Source organism: Pristiophorus japonicus, chromosome 13 (assembly GCF_044704955.1).
Source record: "Pristiophorus japonicus isolate sPriJap1 chromosome 13, sPriJap1.hap1, whole genome shotgun sequence".
In the NCBI taxonomy this organism is placed as follows: domain Eukaryota; kingdom Metazoa; phylum Chordata; class Chondrichthyes; family Pristiophoridae; genus Pristiophorus; species Pristiophorus japonicus.
Window position 1 is genome coordinate 83,582,927 of NC_091989.1, and position 18,642 is coordinate 83,601,568.

Consider the following 18,642-nt stretch of genomic DNA (forward strand, 5'->3'; position numbering starts at 1 on the left):
ATTGATGCTGAGTGAGTGATCCTGAATTAGTGACCCTGAGTGAGTGACCCTGAGTGAGTGACCCTGAATGAGTGACCCAGAATGAGTGATCCTGAATGAGTGACCCTGAGTGAATGATACTGAGTGAGTGAACCTGAGTGACCCTGAGTGCGTGACCCTGACTGATTGATCCTGAGTAAGTGACCCTGAGTGGTTAGACCTTTTGAGTGATTGACCCTGAGTGTTTGACCCTGAGTGAGTGACCCTGAGTGATTGACCCTGAGTGAGTGACTCTGAGTGATTGATCCTAAGTGATTGATCCTGAGTCATAGACCCTGAATGAGTGACCCTGAGTGAATGACACTGAGTGAGTGAACCAGAGTGATTGACCCTGTGTGAGTGACCCTGAGTAATTGATCCTGAGTGAGTGATCCTGAATGAGTGACCCTGAATGAGTGACCCTGAATGAGTGATCCTGAATGAGTGACCCTGAGTGAATGATACTGAGTGACTGTCCCTGAGTGACCCTGAGTGCGTGACCCTGACTGATTGATCCTGAGTAAGTGACCCTGAGTGATTGATCCTGTGTGAGTAAACTTGACTGAGTGACCCTTAGTGACCTGAGTGACTGACCCTGTGTGATTGACACTGAGTGAGTGACACTGAGTATTTGACCATGAGTGTTCCTGAGTGATTGACCCTGAGTGTTAGACTCTGAATGACCCTGAGTGAGTGATCCTGAGTGATTGACCCTGAGTGACTGACCCTGGGCGATTGACCCTGAGTGACCCTGAGTGAGTGACCCCAAGTGATTGATCCTGAGTGACACTGAGTGAGTGACCCTGAGTTATTGACCCTGAGTGAGTGACCCTGAGTGAGTGATCCTGAGTGATTGATCCTGAGTGAGTGACCCTGAGTGAGTGACCCTGAGTGATTGATCCTGAGTGAGTGACTCTGAGTGATTGATCTTGAGTGATTGATCCTGAGTGAGTGATCCTGAATGAGTGACCCTGAGTGAATGATCCTGAGTGAATGATCCTGAGTGAGTGATCCTGAGTGAGTGACCCTGCGTGAGTGATCCTGAGTGATTGATACTGTGAGTGACCATGAGTGACCCTGAGTGCGTGACCCTGATTGATTGATCCTGTGTGAAGTGACCCTGAGTGAGTGATTTGAGTGATTGACCCTGAGTGAGTGACGCTGAGTGATTGATCCTGAGTGATTGACTGTGAGTGAGTGCTCTTGAGTGATTGATCCTGAGTGACAGACCCTGAGTGAGTGAACCTGAGTGATTGATCCTGAGTGATTGATCCTGAGTGAGTGATCCTGAGTGAGTGACCTGAGTGAGTGATCCTGAGTGATTGACCCTGAGTGAGTGACCCTGAGTGAGTCACCCTGATTGAGTGACCCTGAGTGATAGATCCTGAGTGAGTGATCCTGAGTGAGTTGACCCTAAGTGAATGACCCTGAGTGATTGATCCTGAGTGATTGATCCTGAGTGAGTGACCCTAAGTGATTGATCCTGAGTGAGTGACCCTAAGTCATTGATCCTGAGTGAATGATCCTGAGTGAGTGACCTGTGTGAATGGTCCTGAGTGATTGACCCTGAGTGATTGACCCTGCGTGAGGGACTCTGAGTGATTGATCCTGAGTGAGTGATCCTGAGTGAGTGATCCTGAGTTAATGACCCTGAGTGAGTGACCCTGAGTGATTGATTCTGAGTGATTGATACCGAGTGAGTGACCCTGAGTGAGTGACCCCGAGTGTTTTATCCTGAGTGAGCGACCCTGAGTGATTGACCTTGAGTGATTGATCCTGAGTGATAGACACTGAGTGACCCTGAGTGAGTGCCCCTGAGTGATTGATCCTGAGTGATTGATCCTGAGTGAGTGACTCTGAGTGATTGATCCTGAGTGAGTGACCCTGAGTGATTGGCCCCTTTGTGAATGACACTGAGTGATTGACACTGAGTGAGTGACCCTGAGTGATTAACCCTGCATGAGTGACACTGAGTGAGTGACCCTTGAGTGAGTGATTCTAAATGAGTGACCCTGAATGATTGATCCTGAATGAGTGATCCTGAGTGATTGATCCTGAGTGATTGATACCGAGTGAGTGACCCTGAGTGAGTGACCCCGAGTGTTTTATCCTGAGTGAGCGACCCTGAGTGATTGACCTTGAGTGATTGATCCTGAGTGATTGATCCTGAGTGAGTGACTCTGAGTGATTGATCCTGAGTGAGTGACCCTGAGTGATTGACCCTGTGTGAATGACACTGAGTGATTGACACTGAGTGAGTGACCCTGAGTGATTGACCCTGTGTGAATGACACTGAGTGATTGACACTGAGTGACAGACCCTGAGTGAGTGAACCTGAGTCATTGATCCTGAGTGATTGATCCTGAGTGAGTGATCCTGAGTGAGTGACCTGAGTGAGTGAGCCTGAGTGATTGACCCTGAGTGATTGACCCTGAGTGAGTGATCTAAGTGATTTATCCTGAGTGAGTGACCCTAAGTCATTGATCCTGAGTGATTGATCCTGAGTGAGTGACCTGAGTGAATGGTCCTGAGTGAGTGACCCTGAGTGATTGACCTTGAGTGAGTGAGCCTGAGTGATTGACTCTGAGTGTCTGACCTTGGGCGATTGACCCTGAGTGACCCTGAGTGAGTTACCCTGAGTGAGTGACCCTGAGTGATTGACCTTGAGTGAGTGATCCTGAGTTGATTGACTCTGAGTGACTGACCTTGGGCGATTGACCCTGAGTGACCCTGAGTGAGTTACCCTGAGTGATTGATCCTGAGTGAGTGACCCTGAGTGATTGACCCTGTGTGAATGACACTGAGTGATTGACACTGAGTGAATGACCCTGACTGATTAACCCTGCATGAGTGACACTGAGTGAGTGACCCTTGAGTGAGTGATCCTAAATGAGTGACCCTGAGTGATTGATACTGAGTGAGTGATCCTGAATGAGTGACCCTGAGTGATTGACCCTGAGTGAATGATCCTGAGTGATTGATACTGAGTGAGTGATCCTGAATGAGTGACCCTGAGTGATTGATACTGAGTGAGTGATCCTGAATGAGTGACCCTGAGTGCGTGACCCTGAGTGATTGACCCTGTTTGAGTGACACTGACTGAGTGACCCTTGAGTGATTGATCCTGAGTGATTGACTGTGAATGAGTGCTCTTGAGTGATTGATCCTGAGTGACAGACCCTGAGTGAGTGAACCTGAGTCATTGATCCTGAGTGATTGACCCTGAGTGATTGACCCTGAGTGATTGACCCTGAGTGAGTGACCCTGAGTGATTGATCCTGAGTGATTGATCCTGAGTGAGTGATCTAAGTGATTTATCCTGAGTGAGTGACCTGAGTGAATGATCCTGAGTGAGTGACCCTGAGTGATTGACCCTGTGTGAATGACACTGAGTGATTGACCCTGCATGAGTGACACTGAGTGAGTGACCCTTGAGTGAGTGATCCTGAGTGATTGATCCTGAGTGAGTGACTCTGAGTGATTGATCCTGAGTGAGTGACCCTGAGTGATTGACCCTGTGTGAATGACACTGAGTGATTGACACTGAGTGAATGACCCTGACTGATTAACCCTGCATGAGTGACACTGAGTGAGTGACCCTTGAGTGAGTGATCCTAAATGAGTGACCCTGAGTGATTGATACTGAGTGAGTGATCCTGAATGAGTGACCCTGAGTGATTGACCCTGAGTGAATGATCCTGAGTGATTGATACTGAGTGAGTGATCCTGAATGAGTGACCCTGAGTGACAGACCCTGACTGAGTGAACCTGAGTCATTGATCCTGAGTGATTGACCCTGAGTGATTGACCCTGAGTGAGTGACCCTGAGTGATTGATCCTGAGTGATTGATCCTGAGTGAGTGATCTAAGTGATTTATCCTGAGTGAGTGACCTGAGTGAATGATCCTGAGTGAGTGACCCTGAGTGATTGACCCTGTGTGAATGACACTGAGTGATTGACCCTGCATGAGTGACACTGAGTGAGTGACCCTTGAGTGAGTGATCCTGAGTGATTGATCCTGAGTGAGTGACTCTGAGTGATTGATCCTGAGTGAGTGACCCTGAGTGATTGACCCTGTGTGAATGACACTGAGTGATTGACACTGAGTGAATGACCCTGACTGATTAACCCTGCATGAGTAACACTGAGTGAGTGACCCTTGAGTGAGTGATCCTAAATGAGTGACCCTGAGTGATTGATACTGAGTGAGTGATCCTGAATGAGTGACCCTGAGTGATTGACCCTGAGTGAATGATCCTGAGTGATTGATACTGAGTGAGTGATCCTGAATGAGTGACCCTGAGTGATTGATACTGAGTGAGTGATCCTGAATGAGTGACCCTGAGTGCGTGACCCTGAGTGATTGACCCTGTTTGAGTGACACTGACTGAGTGACCCTTGAGTGATTGATCCTGAGTGATTGACTGTTAGTGAGTGCTCTTGAGTGATTGATCCTGAGTGACAGACCCTGAGTGAGTGAACCTGAGTCATTGATCCTGAGTGATTGATCCTGAGTGATTGACCCTGAGTGATTGACCCTGAGTGAGTGACCCTGAGTGATTGATCCTGAGTGATTGATCCTGAGTGAGTGATCTAAGTGATTTATCCTGAGTGAGTGACCCTAAGTCATTGATCCTGAGTGATTGATCCTGAGTGAGTGACCCTGAGTGAGTTACCCTGAGTGAGTGACCCTGAGTGATTGACCTTGAGTGAGTGATCCTGAGTGATTGACTCTGAGTGACTGACCTTGGGCGATTGACCCTGAGTGACCCTGAGTGAGTTACCCTGAGTGATTGATCCTGAGTGATTGACCCTGAGTGATTGACCCTGAGTGATTGATCCTGAGTGATTGATCCTGAGTGAGTGACCCTGAGTGATTGACTCTGAACGAATGACCGTGAGTGATTGACCCTGAGTGATTGACCCAGAGTGATTGACCCAGAGTGATTGACCCTGAATGTGTGACCCTGAATGAGTGACCCTGAGTGAGTGACTCTGAGTGACCCTGAGTGAATGATTGAGTGATGCTGATTGAAGTCTCTGCTTGCTGTGGACAGGAGTAAGCGGAAAGGCTACCTGCACTATGCGATGGGACAGTTGCGACAGATGGGGAAACAGTTCTACGACACCGATATTCACGTGGAAGTGTTGTCCGAGCAGTCGGTGGGCGATTATTCACACGTCACCATGAGGTAAGGGAGCGGCGGGGAAGGGAAGGGAAGGGTAGGGTAGACTCCTGTCCACCTCGAGACACACAGCGGCAGCAATAGTCAGACTGAGAGCCAATATCAGGCCGGGAGAGGCAAAGCCGGTCTAACCTTCAGTGAGAGAGAAAGTCCAGCCATGGACCATCTACCCCTGGGCTCCAGTGGGTGTCAGGCAATAGTGGACAGAGGGTATTGGGGAATCCGTCCCCCACTCACACGTCCCATATCACTTTGCCTCCAAGTCAGTGGCCAAACGTGTAAGATGGCAGCTCCTGAGAACATAAGAACATTTGAAATAGGAGCATTTGGCACCTCGAGCCTGCTCCGCCATTCAAAAGATCATGGCTGATCTGATCATGGACTCAGGTCCACTTCCCTGCCCGCTCCCCATAACCCCTTACTCCCTTATTGCTCAAAAATCTGTCGACCTCCACCTTAAATATATTCAATGACCTTGCCTCCACAGCTCTCTGGGGCAGAGAATTCCACAGATTTACAACCCTCTGAGAGAAGAAATTCCTCCTCTTCTCAGTTTTAAATGGGCGGCCCCTTATTCTAAGACTATGTCCCCTAGTTTTAGTTTCCCTTATGAGTGGAAAAATCCTCTCTGCAGCCACCTTGTCGAGCCCCCTCATTATCTTATATGCTTCAATAAGACCATCTCTCATTCTTCTGAATTCCATTGCGTATAGGCCCAACCTACTCAACCTATCTTCATAAGTCAGCCCCCTCATCTCCAGAATCAACCTCGTGAACCTTCTCTGAATTGCCTCCTTCCTTAAATACGGAGACCAAAACTGTACGCAGTACTCCAGGTGTGGCCTCACCAATACCCTGTATTACTGTAGCAAGACTTCCCTGCTTTTACACTCGATCCCCCTTGCAATAAAGGCCAAGATTCCATTTGCCTTCCTGATCACTTGCTGTATCTGCATACTAACCTTTTATGTTTCATGCTCAAGGACCCCCAGGTCTCTCTGTACTGCAGCATTATGCAATTTTTCTCCATTTAAATTAAAATTTGCTTTTCTATTATTTCTGACAAAGTGGATAATCTCATATTTTCACACATTAAACTCCAGCAATCAAACTTTTGCCAACTCTGAGGCTGTGTATGTCCCTTTGCAGATTTTTTGTGTCCTCCTCACAATTTGCTTTCCCACCCATCTTTGTATCATCAGCAAACTTGGCTACATTACACTCGGTCCCTTCATCCAAGTCATTAATATAGATTGTAAATAGATGGTGACCCAGCATCGATCTCTGCGGCACCCCACCAGTTACTGATTGCCAATGACCCATTTATCCTCCATTAGCAAGTGTTCCCAAATGCGGAGGACCGTTGTTTTCTCAATAATTTACTCCCTGATCATTTCCTCTGTGAGTGCTCCAACGTTACACGTAGCGGCCAGTTCAGTTAATGAAATGATGTACTGTTTGATTGGTTCACCGTTCCCTTGCCCCCTTTTACAAAATTGGTATCTCTCCATCATGATACTTTTCTTTGACGCAAAAGAGTTCTCCAGGGCACTTACCGCTTTGTCGTAGGACTCCGTGTCTTCGATTAATGTTGGAAAGTGTGAGATTATGCACTTTGGCAGAAAAAATCGAAGAGCAAGTTATTACTTCAATGAGTCCACGATCAGATCAGCCATGATCATATTAAATGGCGGAGCAGGCTCGAGGGGCCGTATGGCCTACTCCTGCTCCTATTTCTTCAGTTCTTATTTGACCAAAGATGCGTTGGCCTTCGGTGCCAAGGCAGTGGATAATTGCACGTTGACACCGTCTAACCCCTCACCGTGATGTACATAGAAAAGCTTTTTATCCATCTCGGCCATGGGATTGGAAGGTCTACGAGTGTGGAGAAGAAAGGCAGGCCGATAGGGAGGCTAATTTGGATCGTTCTCGTCACCAAATTTTACTGCGTTTGTAAAGAAATCTAATTAACTTAACTGTGCTTTTATACAACACACCAAAATGGTGCCCCCAAAATAGCATGAACCAGAATGAGCAGCGCCCGTCGTGTGAACTCAAACACAACATCATGCGGTTTTCGTGTTGGAAGTGTTGGTTGAGTTCAGTCGGGTCTTTCACTGCTGCTATTGTTTCACTAACCAGGTTGAACTTTGATAACTCAGCCTATCGCTACATTCAGGAGAAGGACACGGATGAGCAGGAAATGCTACCCTTCACCAGTGACTTCTTCTTTGAGCTCTTCCCCTTTAACATCGTCTTCAGACAGGTAATTCCTCGCCTCCCCTGTCGTATCGCCATCCCATCGCGTGTCTCCCTCTCCCCCTGTATCTCATTCCGTTTCTCCCTGTCTCTTCCCCCGGTCTCACCCCCCCGTCTCACTCCCCCTGTCTCTCCCACGCCCGTCTCTCTCTCCCATCTCCCCTCCGTCTCTCTTCCCCCCGTCTTTCTCCGACCCCGTCTCTCTCCCCCACCCGTCTCCCTCCCCCATCTCTCCCCCGTCTCTCTTCCCCCCGTCTCTCTCTCCCATCTCCCCCGTCTCTCTCCCCCATCTCCCCACCGTCTCTCTCCCCCACCTCCCCCCCGTCTCTCTCCCCATCTCCCCCCCGTCTCTCTCCCCCATCTCCCCCCCCATCTCTCTCCCCCATCCCCACCCTGTCTCTCTCCCCATCTCCCCTCCGTCTCTCTTTCCCCCCACCGTCTCTCTCCCCCCCCGTCTCTCTCGCCCATCTCCCCCCCGTCTCTCTCTGCAATCTCGCCCACCGTCACTCTCTCACATCTCCCCACCATCTCTCTCCCCCATCTCCCCCCGTCTCTCTCCCCCATCTCCCACCCGTCTCTCTCCCCCATCTCCCCACACCGTCTCTCTCCCCCATCTCCCTCCGCCCGTCTTTCTCCCCCATCTCTCCCCCGTCTCTCTCCCCCATCTCCCCCCCCCATCTCTCTCCCCCATCCCCACCCTGTCTCTCTTCCCCATCTCCCCTCCGTCTCTCTTCACCCCCGTCTCTCTTCCCCGCCGTCTCTCTCGCCCCCGTCTCTCTCCCGCATCTCCCCCACCCGTCCCTCGCCCCCATCTCTCCCCCGTCTCTCTTCCCCCCCGTCTCTCTCCCCATCTCCCCTCCATCTCTCTTTCCCCCCACCGTCTCTCTTCCCCCCGTCTCTCTCTCCCATCTCCCCCCGTCTCTCTCCCCCATCTCCCCCCGCATCTCTCTCCCCCATCTCCACCCTGTCTCTCTCCACCATCTCCCCTCCGTCTCTCTTCACCCCGTCTCTCTTCCCCCCCCGTCTCTCTACCCCCCGTCTCTCTCCCCCATCTCCCCCACCCATCTCTCTCCCCCATCTCTCCCCCGTCTCTCTTCCCCCCGTCTCACTCCCCATCTTCCCTCCGTCTCTCTTCCCTCCCTCCATCTCTCTCCCCCCGTCTCTCTCCCCCTTCTCCCCTCCGTCTCTCTTCCCCCCCACCGTCTCTCTCCCACCCGTCTCTCTCCCCCATCACCCCCACCCGTCTCTCTCTCCCATCTCCCCCCCCGTCTCTCTCCCCCATCTCCTCCCCGTCTCTCTCTGCCATCTCGCCCACCTTCACTCTCCCCCATCTCCCCGCCGTCTCTCTCCCCCATCTCCCCCCGTCTCACCCCCATCTCCCCCCCATCTCTCTCCCCCATCTCCCCCATCTCTCTCTCCCATCTCCCCCCATCGCTCTCCCCCATATCCACCCCATCTATCTCCCCCAACTCCCCCCCGTCTCTCTCCCCCATCTCCCCCCGTCTCTCTCTCCCATCTCCCCCCCGTCTCTCTCCCCCATCTCCCCCCCGTCTCTCTCCCCCATCTCCCCCCCGTCTCTCTCTCCCATCTCCCCCCGGTCTCTCTCCCACATCTCCCCCTTGTCTCTCGCCCCCATCTCCCCCATCTCTCTCCCCGATCTCCCCCCGTCTCTCTCCCCCATCTCCCCCCCATGTCTCTCCCCCATCTCTCTCCCCCATCTCAGCCTGTCTCTCGCCCCCATTTCCCCCCATCTCCCTCCCCCATCTCCCCCCGTCTCTCTCCCCCATCTCCCCCCGTCTCTCTCCCCATCTCCCCCCCGTCTCTCTCCCCCATCTCCCCCCTTCTCTCTCCCTCATCTCCCCCACGTCTCTCTCCCCACTGTCTCTCTCCCCCATCTCCCACTCGTCTCTCTCCCCCCCGTATCTCTCTCCCATCTCCCCCCATCTCTCTCCCCCATCTCCCCCTCGTGTCTCTCCCCCATCTCCCCCCCCGTCTCTCTCCCCCATCTCCTCCCGTCTCTCTCCCCCATCTCCCCCCCATCTCTCTCCCCCATCTCCCCCATCTCTCTTTCCCATCTCCCCCCATCGCTCTCCCCCATATCCCCCCCATCTATCTCCCCCAACTCCCCCCCGTCTCTCTCCCCCATCTCCCCCCCGTCTCTCTCTCCAATCTCCCCCCCGTCTCTCTCCCACATCTCCCCCCCGTCTCTCGCCCCCATCTCCCCCATCTCTCTCCCCTATCTCCCCCCGTCTCTCTCCCCCATCTCCCCCCCATGTCTCTCCCCCATCTCAGCCTGTCTCTCGCCCCCATTTCCCCCCCGTCTCTCTCATCCATCTCCCCCCACCGTTTCTCTCCCCCATCTCCCCCCCGTCTCTTCCCCCATCTCCCCCCCGTCTCTCTCCCCCATCTCCCCCACCCATCTCCCCCACCCGTCTCTCTCCCCCATCTCTCCCCCGTCTCTCTTCCCCCCAGTCTCTCTCCCCCATCTCCCCTCCGTCTCTCTTCCCCCCCGTCTCTCTCCCCCGCGTCTCTCTCCCCCATCTCCCCCCCGTCTCTCTCCACCATCTCCCCCGTCTCTCTCCCCCATCTCCCCCATCTCTCTCCCCCATCTCCCCCGTCTCTTTCCCCCATTTCCCCCCCGCCTCTCTCCCACATATCCCCCATCTCCCCCCATCTCTCTCCCCACCACCCCCGTCTCTCTCCCCATCCCGCGTCTCTTTCCCCCATCTCTCTCCCCCATCTCCCCCCATCTCTCTCCCCCATCTCCCCCCATCTCTCTCCCCCATCTCCCCCATGTCTCTCTCCCCCACATCTCTCTCCCCCATCTCCCCCTGGTCTCTCTCCCCCATCTCCCCCCCGTCTCTCTCCCCATCTGCCCCCCGTCTCTCTCCCCCATCTCCCCCCCATCTCTCTCATCCATCTCCCCCCCCCCGTCTCTCTCCCCCATCTACCCCCCGTCTCTTCCCCCATCTCCCCCCCCCGTCTCTCTCCCCCATCTCCCCTCCGTCTCTCTTCCCACCCCCGCCTCTCTTCCCCCCGTCTCTCTCCCCCATCTCCCCCACCCATCTCCCCCACCCGTCTTTCTCCCCCATCTCTCCCCCGTCTCTCTTCCCCCCGTCTCTCTCCCCCATCTCCCCTCCGTCTCTCTTCCCCCCCCGTTTCTCTCCCCTGCGTCTCTCTCCCCCATCTCCCCCTCGTCTCTCTCCACCATCTCCCCCGTCTCTCTCCCCCATCTCTCCCTCGTCTCTCTCCCCCATCTCCCCCTGTCTCTCTCCCCCATCTCACCCAATTCTCTCCCCCATCTCCCCCGTCTCTCTCCCCCATCTCCCCCCCGTCTCTCTCCACCATCTCCCCCGTCTCTCTCCCCCATCTCGCCCTCGTCTCTCTCCCCCATCTCCCCCCGCCTCTATCCCCATATCCCCCATCTCCCCCCATCTCTCTCCCCACCCCCCCGTCTCTCTCCCCATCCCGCGTCTCTTTCCCCCATCTCTCTCTCCCATCTCCCCCCGCCTCTCTCCCCCATCTCCCCCCCGTCTCTCTCCCCTATCTCCCCCCCCGTCGCTCTCCCCCATCCCCCCCTCTCTCTCCCCCATCTCCCCCCCATCTCTCTCCCCCATATCCCCCCCATCTCACTCCCCCATCTTCCCCCCCCCGTCTCTCTCCCCCATCTCCCCCCGTCTCTCTCCCTCATCTCCCCCACCCGTCTCTCGCCCCCATCTCCCCCCGTCTCCCTCCCCCATCTACCCCCCGTCTCTCACCCCCATCTCTCCCATCTCCCCCCCGTCTCTCTCCCCCATCTCCCCCACCCGTCTCTCTCCCCCATCTCCCTCCCATCTCTCTCTCCCATCTCCCCCCGTCTCTCTCCCCCATCTCCCCCCGCGTCTCTCTCCCCCATCTCCCCCCGCGTCTCTTTCCCCCATCTCCCCCCGCGTCTCTCTCCCCCATCTCCACCCCCGTCACTCTCCCCCATCTCCCCCACCCGTCTCTCTCCCCCATCTCCCCCCCGTCTCTCCCCCATCTACCCCCCGTCTCTCTCCCCCATCTCCCTCCTGTGTCACTCCTCCATCTCCCCCCTGTCTCTCTCCCCACCCACCATCTCTCTCCCCCATCTCTCTCCCCCATATACCCCATCACTCTCCCCATCTCCACCAGTCTCTTGCCCCCATCCCGTCCCCCGTCACTCTCCACCATGTCCACTCCGTCTCTCTTCCCCCCCGCTGTCTCTCTCCCCCCCGTCTCTCTCCCCAATCTCCCCCACCCGTCTCTCTCTCCCATCTCCCCCCCCCGTCTCTCTCCCTCATCTCCCCCCATCTCTCTCCCCCATCAACCCATGTCTCTCTCCCCCATCTCCCCCACCTGTCTCTCTCCCCATCTCTCAGTCTCTCTTCCCCCCGTCTCTCTCCCCCATCTCCCCTCCGTCTCTCTTCCCCCCGCCATCTCTCACCCCCGTCTCTCTCCCCAATCTCCCCCGTCTCTCTCCCCCATATACCCCCCATCTCACTCCCCCATCTCCACCCGTCTCTCGCCCCACCCCCCGTCTCTCTCCCCCATCTCCCCCCATCTCTCTCCCCCATCTCCCCACTGTCTCTCTCCCCCATCTCCCCCCGTCTCTCTCCCCCATCTCTCCCCCGTCTCTCTTCCCCCCGTCTCTCTCTCCCATTTCCCCACCATCTCTCTCCCCCATCTCCCCCCGTCTCTCTCCCCCATCTCCCCCCCGTCTCTCTCCCCCATCTCCCCGCGTCTCTCTCCCCCATCTCCCCCCTGTCTCTCTCTCCCATCTCCCCCCCGTCTCTCGCCCCCATCTCCCCCACGTCTCTCTCCCCCCTGTCTCTCTCCCCCATCTCCCACTCGTCTCTCTCCCCCCCGTATCTCTCTCCCATCTCACTCCCGGCTCTCTCCCCCATCTCTCCCCATCTCTCTCTCTCCCATCTCCCCCTCATCTCTCTCCCCCATCTCCCCCCCACCTCTCTCCCCCATTTCCATCCCCGTCTCTCTCCACCATCTCCCCCCCATCTCTCTCCCCCATCTCCCCCCCTTCTCTCTCCCCCATCTCCCCACCGTCTCTCTCCCCCACCTCCCCCCCGTCTCTCTCCACCATCTCCCCCCCCGTCTCTCTCCCCCATCTCCCCCCGTCTCTCTCCCCCATCTCCCCCCGTCTCTCTCCCCCATCTCCCCCCCATCTCTCTCCCCCATTTCCACCCTGTCTCTCTCCCCCATCTCCCCTCCGTCTCTCTTCACCCCCGTCTCTCTTCCCCCCCAGTCTCTCTCCCCCCCGTCTCTCTCCCCCATCTTCCCCACCCGTCTCTCTCCCCCATCTCCCCTCCGTCTCTCTTCCCCCCCACCATCTCTCTCCCCACGTCTCTCTCCCCCATCTCCCCTCCGTCTCTCTTCCCCCCCACCGTCTCTCTCCCACCCGTCTCTCTCCCCCATCACCCCCACCCGTCTCTCTCTCCCATCTCCCTCCCGTCTCTCTCCCCCATCTCCCCCATCTCTCTCTCCCATCTCCCCCCAATGCTCTCCCCCATATCCCCACCCATCTCTCTCCCCCATCTCCCCCCCGTCTCTCCCCCATCTACCCCCCGTCTCTCTCCCCCATCTCCCTCCTGTGTCACTCTCCCATCTCCCCCCGGTCTCTCTCCCACATTTCCCCCCCGTCTCTCGCCCCCATCTCCCCCATCTCTCTCCCCGATCTCCCCCCGTCTCTCTCCCCCATCTCCCCCCCATGTCTCTCCCCCATCTCTCTCCCCCATCTCAGCCTGTCTCTCGCCCCCATTTCCCCCCCATCTCCCTCCCCCATCTCCCCCCGTCTCTCTCCCCCATCTCCCCCCGTCTCTCTCCCCATCTCCCCCCCGTCTCTCTCCCCCATCTCCCCCCTTCTCTCTCCCTCATCTCCCCCACGTCTCTCTCCCCACTGTCTCTCTCCCCCATCTCCCACTCGTCTCTCTCCCCCCCGTATCTCTCTCCCATCTCACCCCCGGCTCTCTCCCCCATCTCTCCCCCATCTCTCTCTCTCCCATCTCCCCCATCTCTCTCCCCCATCTCCCCCTCGTGTCTCTCCCCCATCTCCGCCCCCGTCTCTCTCCCCCATCTCCTCCCGTCTCTCTCCCCCATCTCCCCCCCCATCTCTCTCCCCCATCTCCCCCATCTCTCTCTCCCATCTCCCCCCATCGCTCTCCCCCATATCCCCCCCATCTATCTCCCCCAACTCCCCCCCGTCTCTCTCCCCCATCTCCCCCCGTCTCTCTCTCCCATCTCCCCCCCCCTGTCTCTCTCCCCCATCTCCCCCCCCGTCTCTCTCCCCCATCTCCCCCCCGTCTCTCTCTCCAATCTCACCCCCGTCTCTCTCCCACATCTCCCCCCCGTCTCTCGCCCCCATCTCCCCCATCTCTCTCCCCTATCTCCCCCCGTCTCTCTCCCCCATCTCCCCCCCATGTCTCTCCCCCATCTCAGCCTGTCTCTCGCCCCCATTTCCCCCCCGTCTCTCTCATCCATCTCCCCCCACCGTTTCTCTCCCCCATCTCCCCCCCGTCTCTTCCCCCATCTCCCCCCCCCGTCTCTCTCCCCCATCACCCCTCCGTCTCTCTTCCCACCCCCGCCTCTCTCCCCCATCTCCCCCCGTATCTCTCCCCCATCTCCCCCCCGTCTCTCTCCACCATCTCCCCCGTCTCTCTCCCCCATCTCCCCCATCTCTCTCCCCCATCTCCCCCGTCTCTTTCCCCCATTTCCCCCCCGCCTCTCTCCAACATATCCCCCATCTCCCCCCATCTCTCTCCCCACCACCCCCGTCTCTCTCCCCATCCCGCGTCTCTTTCCCCCATCTCTCTCCCCCATCTCCCCCCATCTCTCTCCCCCATCTCCCCCCATCTCTCTCCCCCATCTCCCCCATGTCTCTCTCCCCCACATCTCTCTCCCCCATCTCCCCCTGGTCTCTCTCCCCCATCTCCCCCCCGTCTCTCTCCCCATCTGCCCCCCGTCTCTCTCCCCCATCTCCCCCCCATCTCTCTCATCCATCTCCCCCCCCGTCTCTCTCCCCCATCTACCCCCCGTCTCTTCCCCCATCTCCCCCCCCCGTCTCTCTCCCCCATCTCCCCTCCGTCTCTCTTCCCACCCCCGCCTCTCTTCCCCCCGTCTCTCTCCCCCATCTCCCCCACCCATCTCCCCCACCCGTCTTTCTCCCCCATCTCTCCCCCGTCTCTCTTCCCCCCGTCTCTCTCCCCCATCTCCCCTCCGTCTCTCTTCCCCCCCCGTTTCTCTCCCCCGCGTCTCTCTCCCCCATCTCCCCCTCGTCTCTCTCCACCATCTCCCCCGTCTCTCTCCCCCATCTCTCCCTCGTCTCTCTCCCCCATCTCCCCCCGTCTCTCTCCCCCATCTCACCCATCTCTCTCCCCCATCTCCCCCGTCTCTCTCCCCCATCTCCCCCCCGTCTCTCTCCACCATCTCCCCCGTCTCTCTCCCCCATCTCGCCCTCGTCTCTCTCCCCCATCTCCCCCCGCCTCTCTCCCCATATCCCCATCTCCCCCATCTCTCTCCCCACCCCCCCGTCTCTCTCCCCATCCCGCGTCTCTTTCCCCCATCTCTCTCTCCCATCTCCCCCCGCCTCTCTCCCCCATCTCCCCCCCGTCTCTCTCCCCTATCTCCCCCCCCGTCGCTCTCCCCCATCCCCCCCTCTCTCTCCCCCATCTCCCCCCCATCTCTCTCCCCCATATCCCCCCCATCTCACTCCCCCATCTTCCCCCCCCCGTCTCTCTCCCCCAACTCCCCCCGTCTCTCTCCCTCATCTCCCCCACCCGTCTCTCGCCCCCATCTCCCCCCGTCTCTCTCCCCCATCTACCCCCCGTCTCTCACCCCCATCTCTCCCATCTCCCCCCGTCTCTCTCCCCCATCTCCCCCACCCGTCTCTCTCCCCCATCTCCCTCCCATCTCTCTCTCCCATCTCCCCCCGTCTCTCTCCCCCATCTCCCCCCGCGTCTCTCTCCCCCATCTCCCCCCGCGTCTCTTTCCCCCATCTCCCCCCGCGTCTCTCTCCCCATCTCCACCCCCGTCACTCTCCCCCATCTCCCCCCGCGTCTCTCTCCCCCATCTCCACCCCCGTCACTCTCCCCCATCTCCCCCACCCGTCTCTCTCCCCCATCTCCCCCCCGTCTCTCCCCCATCTACCCCCCGTCTCTCTCCCCCATCTCCCTCCTGTGTCACTCCTCCATCTCCCCCCTGTCTCTCTCCCCACCCACCATCTCTCTCCCCCATCTCTCTCCCCCATATACCCCATCACTCTTCCCATCTCCCCCATATCTCTCCCCCATCTCCCCCATGTCTCTCTCCCCCCCCATCTCTCTCCCCCATCTACCCCCCGTCTCTCTCCCCCATCTCCCTTCTGTGTCACTCCTCCATCTCCCCCCTGTCTCTCTCCCCACCCACCATCTCTCTCCCCCATCTCTCTCCCCCATATACCCCATCACTCTCCCCATCTCCCCCATCTCTCTCCCCCATCTCCCCCCTGTCTCTCTCCCCACCCACCATCTCTCTCCCCCATCTCTCTCCCCCATATACCCCATCACTCTCCCCATCTCCACCAGTCTCTCGCCCCCATCCCGTCCCCCGTCACTCTCCACCATGTCCACTCCGTCTCTCTTCCCCCCCGCTGTCTCTCTCCCCCCCGTCTCTCTCCCCAATCTCCCCCACCCGTCTCTCTCTCCCATCTCCCCCCCCGTCTCTCTCCCTCATCTCCCCCCCATCTCTCTCCCCCATCAACCCATGTCTCTCTCCCCCATCTCCCCCACCTGTCTCTCTCCCCCATCTCTCAGTCTCTCTTCCCCCCGTCTCTCTCCCCCATCTCCCCTCCGTCTCTCTTCCCCCCGCCATCTCTCACCCCCGTCTCTCTCCCCCATCTCCCCCGTCTCTCTCCCCCATATACCCCCCATCTCACTCCCCCATCTCCACCCGTCTCTCGCCCCACCCCCCGTCTCTCTCCCCCATCTCCCCCCATCTCTCTCCCCCATCTCCCCACTGTCTCTCTCGCCATCTCCCCCCGTCTCTCTCCCCCATCTCTCCCCCGTCTCTCTTCCCCCCGTCTCTCTCTCCCATTTCCCCACCATCTCTCTCCCCCATCTCCCCCCGTCTCTCTCCCCCATCTCCCCCCCGTCTCTCTCCCCCATCTCCCCGCGTCTCTCTCCCCCATCTCCCCCCTGTCTCTCTCTCCCATCTCCCCCCCGTCTCTCGCCCCCATCTCCCCCACGTCTCTCTCCCCCCTGTCTCTCTCCCCCATCTCCCACTCGTCTCTCTCCCCCCCGTATCTCTCTCCCATCTCACTCCCGGCTCTCTCCCCCATCTCTCCCCATCTCTCTCTCTCCCATCTCCCCCTCATCTCTCTCCCCCATCTCCCCCCCACCTCTCTCCCCCATTTCCACCCCCGTCTCTCTCCACCATCTCCCCCCCCATCTCTCTCCCCCATCTCCCCCCCGTCTCTCTCCCCCATCTCCCCACCGTCTCTCTCCCCCACCTCCCCCCGTCTCTCTCCACCATCTCCCCCCCCGTCTCTCTCCCCCATCTCCCCCCGTCTCTCTCCCCCATCTCCCCCCGTCTCTCTCCCCCATCTCCCCCCCATCTCTCTCCCCCATTTCCACCCTGTCTCTCTCCCCCATCTCCCCTCCGTCTCTCTTCACCCCCGTCTCTCTTCCCCCCCAGTCTCTCTCCCCCCCGTCTCTCTCCCCCATCTCCCCCACCCGTCTCTCTCCCCCATCTGCCCTCCGTCTCTCTTCCCCCCCACCATCTCTCTCCCCACGTCTCTCTCCCCCATCTCCCCTCCGTCTCTCTTCCCCCCCACCGTCTCTCTCCCACCCGTCTCTCTCCCCCATCACCCCCACCCGTCTCTCTCTCCCATCTCCCTCCCGTCTCTCTCCCCCATCTCCCCCATCTCTCTCTCCCATCTCCCCCCAATGCTCTCCCCCATATCCCCACCCGTCTCTCTCCCCCATCTCCCCCCCGTCTCTCCCCCATCTACCCCCCGTCTCTCTCCCCCATCTCCCTCCTGTGTCACTCTCCCATCTCCCCCCGGTCTCTCTCCCACATTTCCCCCCCGTCTCTCGCCCCCATCTCCCCCATCTCTCTCCCCGATCTCCCCCCGTCTCTCTCCCCCATCTCCCCCCCATGTCTCTCCCCCATCTCTCTCCCCCATCTCAGCCTGTCTCTCGCCCCCATTTCCCCCCCATCTCCCTCCCCCATCTCCCCCCGTCTCTCTCCCCCATCTCCCCCCGTCTCTCTCCCCATCTCCCCCCGTCTCTCTCCCCATCTCCCCCCGTCTCTCTCCCCATCTCCCCCCGTCTCTCTCCCCCATCTCCCCCCTTCTCTCTCCCTCATCTCCCCACTGTCTCTCTCCCCCATCTCCCACTCGTCTCTCTCCCCCCCGTATCTCTCTCCCATCTCACCCACGGCTCTCTCCCCCATCTCTCCCCCATCTCTCTCTCTCCCATCTCCCCCCATCTCTCTCCCCCATCTCCCCCTCGTGTCTCTCCCCCATCTCCGCCCCCGTCTCTCTCCCCCATCTCCTCCCGTCTCTCTCCCCCATCTCCCCCCCCATCTCTCTCCCCCATCTCCCCATCTCTCTCTCCCATCTCCCCCCATCGCTCTCCCCCATATCCCCCCCATCTATCTCCCCCAACTCCCCCCCGTCTCTCTCCCCCATCTCCCCCCGTCTCTCTCTCCCATCTCCCCCCCCTGTCTCTCTCCCCCATCTCCCCCCCCGTCTCTCTCCCCCATCTCCCCCCCGTCTCTCTCTCCAATCTCACCCCCGTCTCTCTCCCACATCTCCCCCCCGTCTCTCGCCCCCATCTCCCCCATCTCTCTCCCCTATCTCCCCCCGTCTCTCTCCCCCATCTCCCCCCCATGTCTCTCCCCCATCTCAGCCTGTCTCTCGCCCCCATTTCCCCCCCGTCTCTCTCATCCATCTCCCCCCACCGTTTCTCTCCCCCATCTCCCCCCCGTCTCTTCCCCCATCTCCCCCCCCCGTCTCTCTCCCCCATCACCCCTCCGTCTCTCTTCCCACCCCCGCCTCTCTCCCCCCCGTCTCTCTCCCCCATCTCCCCCACCCATCTCCCCCACCCGTCTCTCTCCCCCATCTCTCCCCCGTCTCTCTTCCCCCCGTCTCTCTCCCCCATCTCCCCTCCGTCTCTCTTCACCCCGTCT

General features: G+C 58.7%; 1 protein-coding gene across 1 annotated transcript in view; it reads left to right on the forward strand.

Annotated features, from left to right (window-relative positions):
• Nucleotides 1–18,642, forward strand: part of LOC139278132 (soluble guanylate cyclase 88E-like) — a 379,171-nt gene that overhangs the window by 139,564 nt on the left and 220,965 nt on the right. Inside the window, exons 4-5 of the mRNA XM_070896788.1 lie at nt 5,077–5,211; nt 7,348–7,471. Coding sequence (XP_070752889.1) covers nt 5,077–5,211; nt 7,348–7,471 — 259 coding nt within the window. The remainder of the gene's footprint in view (nt 1–5,076; nt 5,212–7,347; nt 7,472–18,642) is intronic.